This window comes from Colletes gigas, unplaced genomic scaffold (genome assembly GCF_013123115.1).
Source record: "Colletes gigas isolate AHSC1104 unplaced genomic scaffold, ASM1312311v1 Colletes_gigas_Sc00001, whole genome shotgun sequence".
NCBI lineage: Eukaryota > Metazoa > Arthropoda > Insecta > Hymenoptera > Colletidae > Colletes > Colletes gigas.
In genome coordinates, this window is record NW_025106630.1 from 6,230,178 (window position 1) to 6,250,701 (window position 20,524).

General features: G+C 45.5%; 1 protein-coding gene and 1 pseudogene across 1 annotated transcript in view; one reads left to right on the forward strand and one right to left on the reverse strand.

Moving 5' to 3' along the window:
- The window catches only part of LOC122395351 (POU domain, class 2, transcription factor 1-like), a 131,073-nt gene extending 112,971 nt beyond the window's left edge, over nt 1–18,102 (reverse strand). The window contains exon 1 of the mRNA XM_043392844.1: nt 17,433–18,102. Coding sequence (XP_043248779.1) covers nt 17,433–17,997 — 565 coding nt within the window. The 5' untranslated portion in view covers nt 17,998–18,102. The remainder of the gene's footprint in view (nt 1–17,432) is intronic.
- Nucleotides 18,103–19,049: 947 nt separating this feature from the next.
- LOC122396614 lies at nt 19,050–19,705 on the forward strand (annotated as a pseudogene).
- The last annotated feature ends 819 nt before the right edge of the window (nt 19,706–20,524 follow it).

Below are 20,524 nucleotides of genomic sequence, written 5' to 3' on the forward strand. Positions count from 1 at the left end.
CAAGGGGTCCGTGTAATTTTTTCGGGCCACGAGCCCCTCGTTTACCTCTCGGTCACGAACTTCCCTCCGACAATTACTACGACAATTTATGCAGGTGGAAAACGTTCGCTAAACGCCGGTACGTGTAATAACGTAATTACATCGTACAGTGGTCGGGTAACCGGCTGCAAATTGCGAGCAAATCTCGCATTAGCCCGAACGAAGCAATCACCGGGGGCCCCCCTACGAAATGCGTTGCACCGTCATCGGGCACTCGGATGACGGCGCAACAGAAGGAGGCACGCAACAGTGACAGTGGGAGAGAAGGCGTCTATGGGTCTCGTTTACCATCATCATTACCATTACACCGGCTCCATGACGGCGTTACGTGCTTTAATTTGAATACATGAGGCAGGAAGCGGCGCGAAGCCGAGCGCCGGCATTAGCCACGCGCGTTTCTCCTGCACGGTCGCATTAGCTTTACTTGAAACGATCCTACGTTCGCCGGTGTCGCCATTTCCAACCGTTTGCTGACTCACATAATGCCGCGAAATTTGAAACGACCACCGACGCGGCGCTTTTTGCGGATTACGTAACGCTTGAGATATTTTGTAGCCGGTACGCGGCGATCTACCGTAATGGCGCGTTCAGGCGATGACGGAATGATCGCTTCTGCGTGGCATTAGACGCGATTTCAGTTTACGTTCTGATGACCAAAGTTCTAGCCGCCTTCTCAACGTTGTTGCTGTTTTCCGACCCAACGGGCAAGTTAATCTACGGGGCTAATGGTCCTCTTCTGCACAATATTCCGCGAAACAACCCCATCCAGTCGACCCTCGCTGACGATATGCTCTAACGTAAGAACGGGTCTGGGTTTGATAGATGTATCGTTTCGTACCTGCATTCCCTCCATCGTGCAAAATTTAAAACAACTATCATCGACCAGTTTTCTGCCCACAGAGCTTCGCGAGAATCGTCGAGGGGGTAGTTCGAGCATAGAGACGCGTAGAATAAGAACAGCGTAAATATAACAATTTATCTCACTTGAACGAGGTTTTTATCGAAAGAGCAATTTTGGCCAGCTCCGAGTTGGCGGATAGTTCGAAGTGGTCTCAGCAATCGCGTTAATTTGAAATCGTCCCACGGAAGAGTGACGCAATTAAAAACGCCCCGGCGCCGCGTTAGATGGTTAAGAAGCGATTAATTTAAACGAATAACACTTTTCTACGTTGTTAATCCCCTAATTAACACGCGTGATGCGGAGAAACGTTCGCGAAGGAACTACGGAGAATCCGTGGTCCGCCAGTGCGACGTTCTTGGCCCTCTTTTCGATTGGAATCGCTCATTAACGCGAGCGATCTGAATTCACCTTTCTGCGCGAAACGATATAATTAAATCTACATCAGCACCGATGCACATCAACCAGCCAGTGAGTTGAAAGAGGCGAGAGAATAATAAACCGGGCCATATATAATAATCCTTTCGAGCCCAGATATTATCTCAAGACCGCGAACAAACACATAACGTACACGGCGAGGTTGCCTCTTTTAAATATCGTTTCGCGCCGTGCGACCGGAATGACGATCATTACCGTCCATTTAAGAGACCAACGATTAATCGGTCGATCGCGACGCGTGATTTCTATTCGCCGTTTCGAAACGCGGTCCCATTATGGCGCGCCAGCTGTCGCGGACAATTTGTTGCCCGTAGCGGGATGCAGTTCAGAAAATTTACATACGAACGTGTTACTGTCGCGCGAACCAATGCAAGCCGATCCACTTCGAATCGTCCGAGATTCGTAGAACCAACAACGTACAAATCCGTTTTACCATTATTTACAATTTACGAAAAGAAAATAATTTAGAAGAACAGATTCCACTTCAAACTGACTAGACTCTATTCGCTGAAAAACCAAATGTTACAAAATCGACCTTAAAACCGGTTCGAGTAATCGTTCTAGTTATCAATTACAATTTTACGTATACTTTGTTATCTTCGAGTTAGATCCGCATATCTATATTTAAATCGTTACAGGAGAAACAATTAACTAGACAGTAAGTGGCAAATAAATCATCGTCATGTATTAGCCATTTATTCAATAGTTAGGTAGTACATAAATCTTGCAAATGATCGAATGATATTCAGCTGCGATTGTCGATCATAACGTTGCTTTTGAAAATAAGCATATTCCTTCTACTGTATCCCACGAAGGATAAATGATCTAGCATACTTCCTAGTAATTTTTTGGAAATGCTTGCTTTCATCGCAAAATCATGAAATCTTCACGGGTGATTAAACGAATCGAAGATCGAGTCTGAACGAACAAATTCGAATCGAACGCGCAGGAATCGATTTGAAAACTAGATAGTCGCCTCGAGGGAGTCGATTTAGAATGAAACATCCCTAGGTTTTAATAAATTATACGATGACTGTCTCGTTGCGTCATATTTCTGTCGCCTCTTAAACAGTTAAATTGTCTAGCCATTTCTCTAAGCCCCGACATCGATAATCGGCACAAAAACTTGGTTATTTTTGATCAAGCGTATCCATCGCCCGAAGCAAAGCCAGTCGCTATCTCGCGATCGGCTGGCTACTGTTGCGAGAGGTTTTAATTGAATTGCATGGTAAACGCGACGGCCGTTTCTCGATATCTCATTCCCGAGAAGATAAATAACCACAGACAACAATCTATCGCCTAATAGGGGTAATTAGTTTACATCAGTGAACTTGTTGCTGATCTATTCACCGAATATTTTCAATGAGTTTTTGCTTCTGCACCTGTCGAAACTCGAAATATTTCAATATTTCAACCCTTAAATGATCCACGAGGATTCTAGTCTCAATATTAACCAGTAAACAATGCCGTTCTTTACCTGCAAAACATCTATGGTTGCAGAACTATTATAAAACAACTATCGTGCATAGATACTGGGTGTCTCTATAGTCAATTAAACAAGCGAATTCTGAATCGTATTTCGGATTTCTGATCGGTATTCTTCGCCGGATCCTGGTGTCCAAATGCAGGGCTACCAGACGTCCCAGAAATCACGGTATTGTCCCGCGCACAGTTAATTCGTCTCGCGTTCCGCATTATAAATCATATGTCTCGCAACGGGGTCAATGCTTTTTGAAATATCTCTGATTGTCATCAATTCGTATTTAAATTGTCTATGTAGTGGATGTGTACAGATATATTATATATCTTGCAGTTTAATGGTTCGTAATCAGTCGGGTCAGTGGAAGTGGCCAAGTCAGCAAAGATCGAATCCCCGAACGGAAACCAAAGTTTGTTCGACGTATCTTTTCCAGAAGAAATCCAGTTGCAGCAGACGTTGCGTCATACCGTAGCTGGTAATTGAAAAAATTTCTTTCTTTCAACTTGCGTTGGAATCAAATTGGAGTATCTATACACGAGATTTTGGTACGAGTTGCAAGTGACCCGATCCCCGGCGTTTAGGATTAGTTAAGTCCGCTAATCCTATCCAGGAGCCATCGACAACGTTCGTTCGTTGTTCCAACCTGTGTCTACTCGTTTCCGAATTACGCAACTCCGTAAAATCAATGGACGCCGGGGAAATTTCCAGGAACGTTTCACGCGCGCGCGCTCGACCTTCGTTTTCCATAAAGATCACGAGCGAATTCCACGGGACGATAATCGCGCGTTTCGCAACTCTTTCGGAATTCAGCGATTCCTGTTTCCTGTGCGTCTCCGTGCCAGCTCGTCCTTCCATTCCTCGTCGATGATCCTGAATGGGGGGACTCGCTTCCCGCGGGATCCGTCGCGGACGATCGTGCAACTCGCGCGACTGATTCACGCATTTATCGAGCCTCGAATGCCGCTAACGAGATGTAACGCGATGGAATATCCGAGTCATCAGTGAGCGTGAGAAACCAACGCACAGGTCATACTATTTTCCTTCCCGTATATGACTAATTTCGAACAGAGAGGGACGAAACTCGTCTTTAAATTAGAATTTCGAACAACGAATGAGGGGTAAACAGTTTTCTATCGGAGATCCCAACAGTTACATGGACCACTATGTTCGTTTCGAGGCCCCCATTATATTAAAAAAACACCTTTTTTTTATGATGGATATTATTGCAATTAAATAAGATGATTGCTTATAGCGCTATGTACAGTTGTAAGGGAAAAAACACTACATATATCGAAGAAAAAGACCCTCGACACTCGAACGAATGTGAATTACCGTTCCCACGTAAATTGTTATTTAAATTACTAGACTCATCCGTGGCTTTCTATAATCCAGCTCCGGCTGACGGAGAACGAACAGACTAATCAAAAATACATTTGTCTTTGCGCAATGATACCTATACAACGCGAGGGAGCCGTCGCAATCGTTTTATTGAATAACGACGGACGCCAGGCCTTATTCTGATTCACGTCGTACCTGTTTCCATCTTCCATAAGCTAATTGGACGTTAGATTGGTCGCCGTGGACGCGAATCATCATAGTATTTCAATAAAGCCGGTTTAAGTCGTATACTCATCCACTTTGTAGCCCATTGAAAACGCTAGGAAGTTGCTAGCACAAAGGTTGATGAGTTTGGGATGGAGATCTGTATTCTTTTACTCAGATCATTACTTACAGATTTCGAGACGATCATCATTTTTCTTGTCGATGGAACCGTGTGTTTTGCGACGCGAGGCGAAAATTGCCCGATAATACAAAATTTTGCGGATCCAATTCTTACTACGTTCTGAACTTGGAAATTATTGTCAATATCGCGAACAAAGACAAATTGTGCACGTTATGTGAATAAAAAATAGACGACAATAAAATTGTTTACGCATTATGATTAAGAATCATCCGAATGCCGCATAAACATACATAAGTCTATCTTCCTTATTCGAAAAGAACACAAAAGAAAGATTGCTCACCGACGAATAAATAGCGCTCCATTCATCTCATTCATTGATCGCTATCTAGATTAGGTTCAGAACAACACACAGCTGCACAATGCCTTTGCACCGTAATTATGAATCTATCTTTACTTTCTTTTTTTCATTCTCATAACGCGTAGTGTATACAATTCTACTACAACGAAGGCTCTAATATAAATTAGCGAACACTTAAGAGTCTAAAATGCCTTACCAAGACCCAAGGTAAAATTATCTTTAGTGGTCGTGATTGCAACCCCTACGGATCGCCACAAATAACGGGATAGTCTCGCTATCTGGAGTCAATCGTAGGAGTTGTTTTTACTGTCTCTCGAATAAACAAAAAATGAATACCTCGAATAGATAAAACGCTGCAATATTTTGGTATATCCTATGCGTACCTTAATTAACATGAAGAATTTCATGCAATTCCTGAAGGACACCAATCTGTTCGGAGATATATCGTTGTCGCCGTGAGACGAAAGAAAAGTCTAGTCGTAGCAGTTGCGACAATCGAACGAAGAAGCTGGAGGTTCTGAACGCGGTAGAGCGACGGGTGCGAGGTGGTAGCAGTTGCGGCGACATCGTTTACCTCGGTCGGAAGGAATAATTCACTCGAGTCGGCGAGCAGGATCGCAAGGATTACGCGCGCCGCGTCCTTTTAACCGGACGCATGGCTGCTCGCGGCCTAGCCTGCCAATCCGCGGCGGCGAGGAATTAGCATACGCGAGCGCCAAATACGGCGAGCCGCTCACCTGCGCTCGACCGCCGACAAATGCGATGAATATGGTGATTTCCATCATTTATCCGGCTCGCTAGGCGCAAACGTTCCCGGTCCTTGAAGCGAGATGCGCCGCGAGCGCGCGCGCCGCATACTGAGCGGACCGGTATCATTGAGAAATATTTAGCCATTTCCATTTACGCGCGAACGTACGTGGAAAAAACAAGGGAAAGAACACACGTACAGAGAAAGAGAATCGGGGATAACGACGGCGAACGATTCAATTCGAAGACAGGATTAATAAATCTCGACGAGACGCGGCAAAACGCGACCTCGCTCGCGGAATAATTCCTTTCGCTAGAAGAAGGAGCGCGCGGGGTGGTTCTATTTTCGGAGCAGATACGCGCCACCGGTAATGCCCCGTTGATAAATATGGAACGAGACGGAGAAACCGACCGCTGAATAAAGAATTAACATTAAAATGCTGGAAAACGTTCTCTAAAAATATCAGCGCGATCATCAACGAGATGAACGCGAATGAATATGCATGGCGCGTTCCGCGGCTATCGAAGCCGCTAACTCTCACGTGCGACCGAGCTCGGAGATACGCGGACGAGTCGGTGAAAAGCTCGCTCGAATCGCGTGCGAAAAAAAAAAAAATGCCTCGCGTCTGACTACCACCCTGCACACGCTACTTACGAGGGAAATGCCCCCAGCTACCAGCTAATAGTTTAGGAGATGCTTGGTTAAGACAATTTTCCAATGGTAGAATGGCTGCCAAGGTGGTCACCAGGTAAAAACGTAAAAACCGCGACTTGTAAATAATGTCGGTCGAATTAGGAATGCTGCGAAATAACGAGTCCGCCATTGAAGAGTGTGGGAAAGGAGTTAAACGGATGGAGCAGTAAATGAAAGATGGAGGGTAGAGTCGATTGGACGGTGCCAGCAGAAACGGGGAAGAGAGTGTGGGTGCACGATGCAACGCTCGTCGCGTTATCCGGCGAATACGCGGCATTATAGATTTCATTACGAGAAGTGCATTTCCTTTTCCGATCCGCCGCAAGGTCGCGTGTGCACCTCTTCCCGCGCGTATCGTTCGCCACGGCCAGGTCTTCGACGCATTCGTCATCGACGGGAGAGAGATTGTATCGATTCGAGTCGTGGGACAGGATAACGATGCGTCTCGTAATTTGCATGTCTCGACCGATGCCACGGCTAACGAAGAGTTATGGACCCCAGCCGTCGCATCTTTTCGAAGGAAAAACACTCGAGGCTCGAGGAGATTGCGATCGGCTCAACAACCACACGGCCTGACGACCGTTTGACAGCGTTCCGCGATACCGCGTATCCGACGCGATCTTTCAGAGATTCGAGACGCCAGGTGCTGAGGATACGCGTCAGAAGACACCGTTGCAAAGACGCATAAACGTTCGAGACGATGGTCCTCTGTAATTCCGAGAGTAACAGTATCATCTACGCGTCCCAGACCCCTTGCTACTTTGTGCCAGATAATGCGCAATTACTCCATACATGTAATAGGGGCATTAGTATTAGACAAACATGAAAGCTTTCAGATGTTTAAAACTAGCATCTAAGAATTGATGTCTATAGAGTCCAACCCAGATATAAATTGCGATCTTAAACGCGCCAAATATTGCATCGAGAGATTCCTAAACGAGTACATACGTCTCTAAGAGAGGACCAGGAGATGAACGGGTGTCCACGCACGTGCAGCGACGAGGAAGCGTGAAAACCCGAGGCACGTGGCCAGAAACCCTTCGGCTGAATGTTTAAAGAAAGACGCAGGAAAGTCCGTCGCGTGTCGCCGCACGGCGGTGATTTGTCGGCGGTTCTGTGTTGCGTCTTAGCGCAGGTGTACGTGGACGCGCACACACGCGCGTCGCACGCGAAAAGGTGGCCCAGCGAGTTAGGGCAAGAAGGGTTGGTGCGGTATACCTGATCGTGCGGGACTCCACGGGTAAAAGAAGTACAGGAGAGGATAAAGGAAAGAAAAAAAAAGCGGCAGGCGGAGAAGGAGAAAAGAGAACTGCCACGTGACCCCTGCACACGGTCCTCCATACCTTATTGGAATCCTCCTGGCCCAACCTGACCTATCCAAGGTGAGATTTATCCGGCGGCTTTACCTGCCACCAGCTATATAGGTACGCCGGTATCTTCCTTACTGTCTGTGCCTACCTACCGGGAATCCCCGCATTCCCATTCTCATTCCCCATTCCCGTCAACCAGCCCTTCCCGTCCACCCACTGCTGCGGGTCACGTATCCCGAGACCTTTTCGTACGAATCGAGCGTGTCCTGGCCATGTAACAGGTGAGATTTTCGATGCGTCGAGCGTCAAGGGATCTTTCAGGGAACACCCTTTTTATTCTAGCACTAATTGTTTCGAGCAACTGTAAATTCCACGTTGCAATTTGCCTGCAATTGCTTCGTAAGAAATTAAGGGGTGAAATTTTCATATCTCTTAAAATCGCCATAAGGGTTGTGGTTCCTGGACCACATCAAACGCCACATAAGTTTGTCAAGGTACTCCCGCAGATATCTTCCACGTCACGTCCCAGTTACTTCGAGCACTCGTAAATTATCTCTGGTCAACGTTTGCAGGCTGCAGAGAGTCTGCACGGTAAGCTACCAGCCGGTCATTCGAAGTCCATAGCCGATTGACTCGCGCGAGAACGGTAAAAAGGTTCCGAGCGAACTGTCTGACAGTTAATTTCGCATTGTTTCGGTTTCGCGATACGTCCCACGGCGGGTTTCAATTTCCAAATGCAAATCGCCCACTGTTCGTCGTTCATTTCCATAAAACCAGCCTCCTACGAGTCACGTGCCCACGAGCTTGCCCGAAGAAACCAACATGTGTGTCCAAGCATAATGGGCGGGATTCGGTGGACTAGCCCGGAGCGTTTCGAGCAGGTTCCGGCCGACCTTAATTCGAAAGCCGAGTAGGCTATAATCGGAAACCCGCTGGACAATGCAAGTGTGAAGGCATCGCGCGTTCCGGCCGTGACGTAACAGAAAAATGGCAATGTCGCTTCCGGCTTGGCCCGAAACCCAACAAATTTTTCATCGAAGGATCGTTAAGCCCTCGGATTGCGTTCGCTACTCCAACGCGTTTCGTTGTAATTTCTATTCTCCGTAAACCGACTCCATTTCTGTATACTTTCTTGGAACTATACTTTACTAATTATTATACGGAGAAGAGTTAATGTTTTTAGAATTACAAAATCTATTTGCGCATTGTTATCTAATTTTATAGTCGCGTTAGGTGCAATACTTAATGCACTAAATCTTTTTGCAACCATATCTTCATTTTGTCAATACAGGGATTCGATGGCACTCGTTATCTGATGATTTTGACAATGTATGACGATGTTTTGACAAGTTATACGCTAGCTATTTTTTAGCTTTTCGTGCCATATACTTTGTTTCATTATCTTACTTGCTGATAAATGTTTCTTCAAGGCCCAACTTTATTGCACCGCTGTGCAAATTGTTTTTCAATATAAACATGAGTTAACAAAGAGTAATTATGTAAACAACAGGTGGACTACTTTAACGATTTCAGATATGATTCTATTTTAAATCTCGGTGGTTCTCCTTGCATGGAAATTTAATTATTATTATCGCATTCGAGAGAGTTAATAATTGGAAAATGTTTCAGACACATCTACCGGAAGCCTCTGACCATTTTTAAATAAAAGAAAATAGTACATTTTCATACCGTTTATAAATATTTATTCCACAATGTTATTTCCATTAATGTTACAAACTTTTTCTCATCTTGATGGCGAAAAAAAAATACTTTTCATAAATCATTTTTATGCCTACCTGAAACAATCTTATGGAAAACAGTCAGAACTTTCCGGTAGACCTAATGTATAATGTACATATTAATTGTAAGAGCGCTTAATTGTATTTCCAATTTAAATTTATTGTAATTTAGCATCGACTTTAGTTTTCCACTTTTATGTTTCATTTTACTAACGAGTTATCATTTTAGATAAAGCTTGAAAAAAAAACAAATTTCATGCGTTGTCCTTACGACGAAAGGAAAACATTAATTCATTTAATCAACTGAATAATGTTTGCAACCCGTTGTACGAAGATTTTATTCACCGTATTTGCGAACGAAACGAAGACGGTGATATTCTCGGTTGGAAACAAAGTTGGCTGAAATCGCGTATGCAATAAATCCACGCGGTGCATCGTTATCGCGCGTGATTATCTCGATGATTCAAAACAAAAACGCAAAAAACCGCTTCATTATTCCGAGAAATGAGCAAACAGTATTTACTTTCGCAATCTCGATTCAATTAACCCGAGGAATTCGTGAGCGCGCGCGCGCGCGCGGGCACGTCAAAACGCTCATATCCGTTCGGCGTTAGGTATATTTCCTTGGATTTTGAGCGCAATCTCGCTACGGCCATCCCCGGAAATACCCAAATAGGACGGCGCATTATTCATTCGAGTTTGCGTTAGCCTACGAAATTTACACGAACGTGAAACGCGTGTTAGTCGAGCCGGGACGCGCGTTTCCGGTCGTCTCCGTCTTCCTCGCTCTCCCTCTTGCTAGAACGTCGTCTTTTTATCTCCAAGCCGAGCCAAGCCTTCATTTCTCAAGTGACGCGCAAGATTGCCGATCGATAAAAGGCCGTCTCACTCGGCTCGATAGCGACGCAAATCGCGAAAATAAATATATTATTCGGGCAGGATTAATCGTGCGTGATGCAGCGTCGACGAACGATCGCTTTTCCTGCATAGATGCTGGAGAAACACGCGGGAAAACTGTCCACGTGCTCAAACTCTGATCGAGTTTGCTCAGCGCTTTAGTTCCGCTCGCCTCTAATTAAATTCGCTGATTATTCTTGAAACGTGTCAATTTCGGACGAAAAACATCCAAATTGTAACTTTCCTAACAGCTCGTACGTTTAACGATGGCTTACGCCTCGCTTGAATACGATGAAAACGATGAAAGTCATTGTTGGTCCGCGAGCGTAAATATTTGCCGATTATAAAGACAAAAGCCCAGTATAAACAGTCGAGCGTCAAAACTTACGAGCGAGAAAAGAGGCAAAGGCGGTTAAAAAATGTAAGACAACTCCGAATGACAAATTCTACGAATATGCAAATGACTTGTTACATAAAAATTATGTTACTTAAACTTTGCTCGTGGACATTAAAAAATGCCAAAGTACAGAGAACACGAGGCCCAATTACTCGTGGATATAACGAGTCATTCGCGATTTTAGTTTTCGTGGCAAAAAATCTATAAAGAACGCCTTCTTCTTCCGTCTGCAAATGAGGATAGCCCTTAAGTGAACGAAGAAAGAAGGAAAGTCGCGTAGGATCTCGAAGTTCGTTTGAGGGAAACGACTTCGGGGAACTGTCGTCGACGCACGAAACTCGAAGATCACTGAAGATCACGGTCGCAGGCACGAGAAAGAACGGAGCCATCGCGAGCACTCTCACGAATCGGAAAGGAGCCGTCTAATTTTCCGCACGCGAGTGATCCGACGGCGCTCGAGAGATCTCGAACGACTACCTTTCTTGCGAGATCTTGCTAACGAACGATCGGCTACAAACACGGTCGCCCCTTTCTAACAATTGCACGCCGCTGAAAAGGATGCCACCTCGAAACACAAACGCCGAGTTAGGCAACGTTTTATTCCAATGATAAATAACCGATAAAACGTACACCAATTTAGGCGTTGACGGTCGCTCGATCGAACAATTAAATTTTTATGTGCTCGTTGTGAAACATTTCGATCCATAATTGAAATTTTTATATAAGCACACCAACGTGCTCAAATCTTTCGAATTTTAAAAATTAGTAGAAGTACCATTTAGTTTCTATTTGGGTTTGAAGATGTTCAAATTGTTCAGAAGTTTTTTCAATATGTGAATAAATATTTCTCTAATGTTTGAGCCCTATCCTCAAAATGTTCGATACAACTTTCAGTATCAAATACCACAAATAAAAATGTAATATTAAAGTAAGGAATAAATTGAATTTTTCTTTCTGCTAGTTGAAGTTAACAGGAGCAACTAAATTCATTGCTGCGAGCGACCAGTCTTGAGCGACGGGTTGACGACCATTGATCTAGGTTAAGTTGTAAACCACGAATTCACGGAACCTCGCCCTTTCACATTGCTTTCTCTATATCAACAATACCCATTATATTGTTACCAGCCATACTGCATCACGTTTGTATGTACTTGTGTGACAGTCACCATGTTAAATAAAAATTTTAACATTCAAAATCGAAGGAAAATATTTCAACGACATCGATCCACGTCCATTGTTTTAGTTAGAAACGGAAGCGTCGATATGAGATTTATTAAACTATAGATTAGCGACGTTTCATCGGCGATAAGCGATGATCGACGATTAAACTGTTAAAGGGTAGACAAACATGGAGCAACCGACGTTCTTTACTCACCGTCGAATATTATCATAATTAATTGCACGTGGCTGGAACGGGGCAGTATATAATTAGCACAAATCGTGAGATTACCGATCGATCGACGATCGTTATCTCGAGTTGTACGGGCCTCGAACGGTGGGACGAGAACATTTATCGGCCCTTTTGAGAAAAAACGAAAATACCTTTCAGCGGCTTGTTTCAAACAAGAGCACGGATCAGGACATGTCGTCGAGACGTCGAACAAAGGAAAGTTTACAGGCTAGAAGAGCCGAGTCTAGGCGAAACAAAAGAGAAGATGGGCACGTACCGAGCCATCGTGGATGAAATCAATATGGAGAGCGTAGCCAAGAAAATTATTGTTATCGAGCCCATCCAGGGACCATTCGGTGTGCGAAACGTCATTTCCAGCAACGTATACGGGGCCCCGTGGCTGACCAACGCGCGATAGAGATTGCGCGGGCATAGAATCTAATTATGTGATAAACATTGTTGCGTGGTACACCTGCTCGTAAATAACATAGAATCAAACGCGTATCACGTTACACCGTAATACACGAGGGCCCCGGCGGAGAACAGGTCCCTGGGCCTCGTGAACCGCAATCGGCCATCTCCGATATAAGCCTGCTCCGTCCTGCGCGTGTTCCTTGCCAGGATTAATTATATTCTCCCATATTGAACATATATTAACACGAGAAGAAAGAGGCACGTCTCTGAGTACGCGGTAAGGCCCAACAGTTCTCGGTCTAACCATAAAAGATGTTTTGCAGAGTAAAGAATTCAGCATTATTGTTTGGTACAGTCTTTCTTCCACTTCGATACATATGTGTAGCGTAAAACTTCCATTATCCATATTTATAAGACGAGACGATATATATTTAGTTATCTAGAATTAAATACTTTTTTCTATGTCAGACCACCTGTATAATCCTTTTCTCTACTGGTACGAGTGTTGCAGAGACTCTTGATGAAGGCGTTTCTAATGTTAGTAATAGTAGCTTTCTCGATATTATGCATGCCTCTTGATGTTATGATACTTTCCAATTTAAGAATTAATTTGTGTCTCAACATCCTCTTTGCCTCCAAGGCTGAATTTCAATTTTGAAAATGGATAACGATCAACACAATTGATGGATCGTCATGGGGGTGTTGCAAGTTTTCGAGTGTCAAAGAATTTTGCCCATCTCTGTTCATAAGTCCAATTGCTTCTTCAGGATTATATTCGAGAGTTCCTCTTCCCGCACGAAACAATTCTTCTCATTGTTTAATCGTGGGAAACGAAGTTGTAGGATCACCATAAGCATTATCAAAACGTGGTTTGTCTTCAACTGGTGTATTGTCTTTTTTGGGTGGAAATTTGATTACAGCATGATACTCCATATTCGACATGGCTCGCGGCATCGTCATCGCGTTACAAGTAGGTACTCGAACACAATGAATAGCATGAATATGAAACTCAAGCCTCTTGTGTCTTAAAAGTGGAGAAACATAACGCAATATTGGTTACTCGTGCCCGTGCATTATCTGTCGAGTACTTTTGGACCTTACCACGTACGTAATTATACTTGTTTGGCTAGCGCAGACGATCGCCTAGAAAACGTCTGTCTTTGCTAGAATACTGATCATTAATCAAATTTCTGTACTGCGAATGTTAGGCTACATAACGAGCCACGGAAACGAAAAAAACCGTGTCAAAAGAATGTCACTGTCGGCGACAGCAACGCGACAGGTAAATAAGCTGACCGAATCGCTGGCTGAGACTTCACGAAACGAAATCGGCTACGTTGACGTTATATAAGACGGACATTATCTGGGGCACTCTACGATTTCACTTCGAAAAATTCATTTTTCGTCGTATCGCGTCGCTCATCGAAAATAACCGCGCGATCACGCGCTTACGTGGAATATTTATTCAAACAAGCCTTAGAGCTAAGACCTTATCGGCAGATACGATATCGGCCAACATTTTTCCCGCTGGGCTGCGCGCCGTTTTATTTGCCGTTGTATTTTTGAATATTAGTGCAATTACCTATACTCGATAGCGACGTGTACTCGAGTACCGAGAAAGCACGAGGACCATAATTGGCCGTCGATTAATCGTAATATACTCGCGCGGTTTATCGACGATACGAAATCGCAGATAATTTTTCCGTATTCACTTTTCCCGCACTATCGCTGATTATCGCGTAACTACTCGACGCCCGATTACTATTGAACGTGTATCGCTTTATCGCGGTGAATAATGCTTACATTTCGCCCCGAAGACTCGCATTTGCCTCGCAATGACGATTATTAGTTATTTTTCTCCGCCGCGTAGCGCATTACGGGCTTATCAGGCTATTCCATAGAGCTTGTTTACATTGCATTTTATTGAAACTAATAAAGATCCGGCTGTTTAGGATCAGATAATGGTGCCGCGGTATCGTTTTAATTACGATCATTCTTATTTTCGCGGTATCGCGGCTCGCGACGGCCCGGCACACATGACACCGTGATAATAAACACGACAGATAACTCGACGCATCGGTAGATATAAATACAATAATATTTAGTTTTTACGGAATAATCAGCGATTTATCGGCGACAACCCGACGAGCCGCGTTTTTCCAACCTGTCGCGCTGCGCTCGTTGCTTCATCGTTGCGTCGGAACCGAGGCAGAGATTTAATTATTGCATGCTCTCGTCCATTGGCTGCGTGGCTGTCCACGTGTTCGAGGTCCGGGCAAATTAAAAATTCTGTTACAACCACGACTTTATTAATAAACGTCGACGCGCTATGGTACCACAAGAAGCTATAAAGAATGCCCCTGAGCAAAGTTCACATTTGCGAGGATAATAAGCGGTAGACGTGGTTAATGAAAGATTCCATTTTGATAAACGATACGACTGGCATTTTTCCTATAAGTTGTTCCGCCTAAATTAACTGTGAGAAGAGAGGATGTGTTTGTGTCTCGATATAAATTGTGCTTTCGAGATAGCGATACCAATAAAGGAACAATGTTTCTACAAAATTTTGATAGCTATTAATACATTATTAGAAATTGAAATCGAACTCGAAAGCTTAGCTCCAAAAGTCACTGTAGATAGCAGTCGTTAAAAATGACTCAAGCAGTTAATAATGCGTAAATTACTGGCACACTTTGATCGACGTACACGCAGGCATGATAAGGGCAGATTTTTTAGATAAGCCGCGATCATGAAGTACGGCACTCAATTAACGAATAGCCACTATTCCTTTCCACTGAATACTCTCCTTATCGTTCCTGTTACCGATAAGAATGTGACACGTATCGATTTCATGAAAAGTAGATTTCTCGCTCGAATCGTAATTAAAGAAAAATGAACGCAACATTTTGCAAACCGATTCCTTAACGGAGACTTCGAAGCCGAAGAACGGTGCGAACCATCTTTTTACGCCGATGTATTAAGTATCGATATTAAGAATGCATTGGAACACACCGCGCAATAAGTATTATTTTTTGCTAATTAGAAAATATTGGAATGTTGCCAAATCACGACACGATGCACTGTAAGGGTTAATACATCGCTTCTTCATAAATGGATGTAACTTTTTGCTTATTTCCTTGGGAATTATCGTTTTCTTTTTGGTCCTACACACGTTTGACTGCAATATGACGGTGTAATGACTGAAAAATTGGCCGGTATGCAATATTCTTGGTTGCCGTAAAACGATTCTACATCTGCAGTCAGCGGCATGGTAGCGAGGTGCAAATTAGCCCCCGGGCAAAAATGAGTTTGACATGCCTGTTCCAAAGAATAAATCTCTTTTTTTCCCTATGCCAGACAAATGCCTTTTCTCTCAAGTACAAATGTTTTTCGCGCGCGAGCATTTGCAGAACGGAACGCAGCGCGAATTTATCCACGAGGAATCCCCTTATCGCGGCGCGGATCGTGAACAACGAGGAACGCGGAGCGAAACGAACGTCTTCTAAAAGGGAACTCGCCTTCCCATCGTAAAACGCGTGCTACAATTGGCATGCGTTTTGCGTATGGTAAGCGCTGCTAGACAAACCCAGTCGTTTCAGGTAACCGCGTTCTCGCGATCCCCGGGGTTGCATGCGTCTCTACAATAGAACGAATGCACAATGCAACCATTTTGGGACAACAAAGCCACGGCAAGGTTGCGCGGGGGTGTCGAATGCGCGAAGGGAGGCCTCCATTGACAGCTGACGGATCGAAACGCTCGCCACGTTTACCCCGAAAACGCACGAGATCGTTTCGTGTTTCGTACGAACAAATAGCGGCTGGCATGACGCACGTTCGTTTGTTTCTCGATCTCCGATTTCGTTACTGAGCCAACTTTTCGGGAAATCGAGAGAGGACGTTTAAAAGGTTCGTAATCGCGTGCTCCAACCCTTCGCGGTCACGAGTTAATGTAGTCTTGGGAAGGCAATGTATCTAACACTGCTCTGGAAATAGAGTTCTCGACTCGTCCGACTCGTTTGCACCGAGTAATCGTGAAAATGCAGGAAAACGGTTTACCTGTAATTCTAGCAAATATGTTTTGTTGCTCAAAAACCTTAGGACACGTGTGTTTTTAACGAAACTCCAATAATTGGCGTGGACTTGAATTTTGAAATATTTCGTTTACCCAATATAATTACAGGTACGCGTTTAATTTAAGATTACTTCAACAATTTTCTTGGTTTAATTAGACAAGAAATGGATTCGAAATTTTCACGCTGGATTCCGGTGCATGGTTCATTCGACTCGCTAAGATTGCACAAACTCGGTAAATTATATTCTAACAAGAGTAAATATTACAACAGGGGTTACATGGAAATAAACTGTTTCATTTTTTATAAGCTTTCTGAAATATTAAAATACGTAATCGTATATAGCATAGCCTCCATTGTTCAAACTAATGGGTATACACACGATTGTACGGATAATACGTTCATCGTTGTACATTTCAAGCAAAAGAAGAAAAACGTTATGGACAAAACTTATAAGAAAGACGTCTGAATTATGGAAATTCTTAAGGGATGTAACATCAAATTTTCACCTACGACAAGCTAACTTAGCGTTTCTAGTTAACTCTATAATTCAGTAATTACGTCTTCGATCGATACAGAAGAATAAAATAAACACTAATAATAAAAGATACGGAGCAAATCCCACTCCGACTCCTAAAGTGTGGTTGAACATTAAGCGATAAATCCAAACGCTTTCGGTCGTTTTAGTCAGCATTTCGTCAAATCCAAGTAACAGTCCAATTAACGAGAAAGACCAGTTCCAAGATCGACGTGATTATATTGCAATACCTTAATCTGTACATGATTGTACAATACGATTGCGTCATCCTAATTTATCGTGTTCGCTGGTTGCGTATATACCGCCAATTCCGTGAAAAATTTTAATAATACAACTCACCGTTCTCGGTACCGCGAAGAGGTCCTGAAGGGCTGCCGCCAGTGGAAACTCCTTCGTCCTCGCTGCTGCTGCTGCTACCCTCGCTGGGGCTGTAACTTCTCCTGCTGCCGGTACCCCGTACGATCTTCTGCACGCCGCCGGTGCCATTGTTGTTATCGTGCATCCTACTCTGCAGCCTCTCGTGGATAGTCCTCACGCGCGAATGCAGCCTTTGCTGCTGAAGCGAACCGACCGAAAAGTCCAGCGGCTGATCGATTTCAGACTGGATCTGCGACTGTCTTTGGACCTGTCCACACACCGAGCCAGCGACGAGGCTTTGCTGAGCCACCTGCCCGATGGGCGACACTTGCTGCTGCTCCTGATGAACGCTGGTAGGCGGACTCCACCATTGGTGTCCACCCTGGATGGATCTCCATGCCTCGATGGTGTTGTTGTTCGTCGGGCTTGTCTGTTTTTGCTTCTGTTGGAGCTGCATCTGCTGTTGAGACTGGTGCTGCTGCTGGGCCATCGCAACCTCCACCAGGTTGTTGTTCTCCAGCAGATGCATGCTGGGGGTCTGCGTCATCGACGACGGCAAGACGAAAGGGGAGGCTCCCACCGAGGGTGGGCTGTGCTCCTGGCGTTGCCGATGGCTGGAATGATGATGCTGTTGCCTGTGCTGCTGTTGATGTTGTTGTTGTTGTTGTTGTTGTGGCTGTTGCGATTGCTGTTGTTGTTGTTGTTGCTGCTGCTGCTGTTGGTGATGGTGGTGAGAACCCGATGGTACGACAACCGGAGGCGGAATCTGCCGGACGGTCCGCGTTGCCTCGGCGACCCACCGGCGCACCGCCTCGCTGTCGAGGCCCGCCAGCCCTGCGGACTTCGTTTTCGACTGACCTCCGGGCGATGATAAACCCTTGTCGGATATCAGGCCGGGTAGCGCGAGGACCCCGGTGCCCGCCACCGCGACCCTGGGACCCGAGACGCCCCCGTAAGCAGCCAACGCCGCGAGATCCAACGTGGTCACCTGCTGGGTCCTTTTATCACGAGCAAATCCTTGGTATGCCAGATGCGTCGCTCGTCACCTTCGACGCCGACAAACGTTTCTGCTTAACGCGTAGACAAGATCCTGTTCACGTCTATTATCCTTAGGTATCACAGTATATTACATACAACACTACACTGATTAACGCGCACAGATATTCGTATCCCAGTCAAGCACGGTCACCTTCTAGGCACTCGGTACGCGGGACTACCTTTCGAGTTCGTTCACACTCGACGCGTGCAGACGTTGGACGGTAACAGGCTGCGAGTATCGTCGTTAACGTCGCACCGGTCACAGCCCCTCGGTGTCTGGTGTTCACCTGTCACGCGACGAACACGGGAACGGACCACGCGGATGTTCGAAAAATGATCACCGGTGCCAACTGTCAAACGTTCTGTCACCGCCGCGGCTCTCGAGTCCCGCGATTGATCGTCGATCCCGTCAGTGTCTCTCTGTCTCAGCTGTCATCGACGCGGCGTCACCCATCGGTGAACTCGCGAACAGTATCCGTGATATCCGGCACGGCGCGCGCGAGCATGTTCGAACGACGGAACTGTCAGAATCGCGGGATCCCCATGGAAAACCGTCGCGAAATGCACTCACTCTCCCGTATCCCGTGGAACCGCCGAACGTCACGTGCTGGTACCGTCTGTTGTCGTCATAGGCCGACACCGTGCGCCGTGTGCTGCCCGCGAGCGAAATCGAGTCGGATTTCGAGGAGCGGGACAACGGTAAGATCGATGTATCGTTATCGCAGGCACACGAGCATCCGCGACGAGCTACGACGGTGGCAGCTACGGCTGCGGCGGCTGGTACGGTGGTCAGATGCTGTCGCGTGCATGTGTGCAGCTACACTAGAGGGCCCACGTACGCCCGGTCGGCCGCCTACCGGCCACGGGGAACGCGGACGCGTACGCGGACCGTGGAACGCAAAGTGGGGGAGTCGATCGAGGAACGACAGAGACCGCGCGATACGCGCCACCGATCGAAACGCCGAAGGAACGACGAAGAGAGCCGCGGCGGAACGGAAAGCAGCGGACGAACGCCTGGACGCTTAGACTGGTGGGGAAACGAGCGGCGTCGGTGGGGAACCGAGCCTCCAATCGCGAGGGAACGCGGATCACGCGCGGCTCCGCCCGGCGAGGAAAGGCGAGTTCTCCGCTCGCGAGCGCGAGCGCGCCTTTTTACCTCGCGTGTACCGGCTACTATCCGCTGCGAACCTAACCACCGACCGAGGGAGAGAAGGTGAGTTTGCATTTGCATATGCGAGAAAACCGGCCAATCGCGATTCACCTTGTCCCCCTCTGTCCAAGTCGTGGCCACGATTAGAGGCTTTAGACAAATCTCAATGCCACGCGATGTCGATTTTTGTAAAAAAGTCGTTGCGAACGCCTCGAGCATCGGTGATAAATACGCGGTGGAAGCGGAGCGCCTTTTGCGTAGGAATCTCGTGTAAACAAAAGGCGCGACCGTAGCGATTAGTGCACAGAGGACACTGCTGTACAAGTAAATGATTTAACCGACCAGATATCTAATATAATCAGGTAGTAATAACGTGGCGCAAAATTTTCCACGGCTCGAATAGTTGGGGAAGTAGACGGATATAAATTTTTAGTATGGCAAGAGTTTTCGATATGCACGAGAACCTTAACGTTTGTTAAGAACCTAGAAATATAACGTTTCCTATCGATGTAGTGAACAGAAGAGAGTAGTCGTTTACAAAAAATAATTAATGTTAGAATATAGAGTTCCGAAGACTTATACATACATGTTACGGTTGCACGTGCAGTGCAGACCGAAACGATAAAAGTAGAATGTGCTATGCCCTCGAACTTTTTTCAAACGGTGTAATGTCGCTCGTAACAACGAAAGGAAAAAGAGTGTAATGGTCAGCGAGGAATTAGTTAGAGAAGTGTCCGCAAGAAGCCTCTCGCGCCGAGCCACCTAACCCTTTACTGTACTTTAACGTGTGTGCTTTAATGGTCATCCGACGGTAGTTGGATCGTTCTCGTTATCAATCGGATTTGTGTTTAGACATTATCGATGGAAGATATGGACCGTTTGAGCT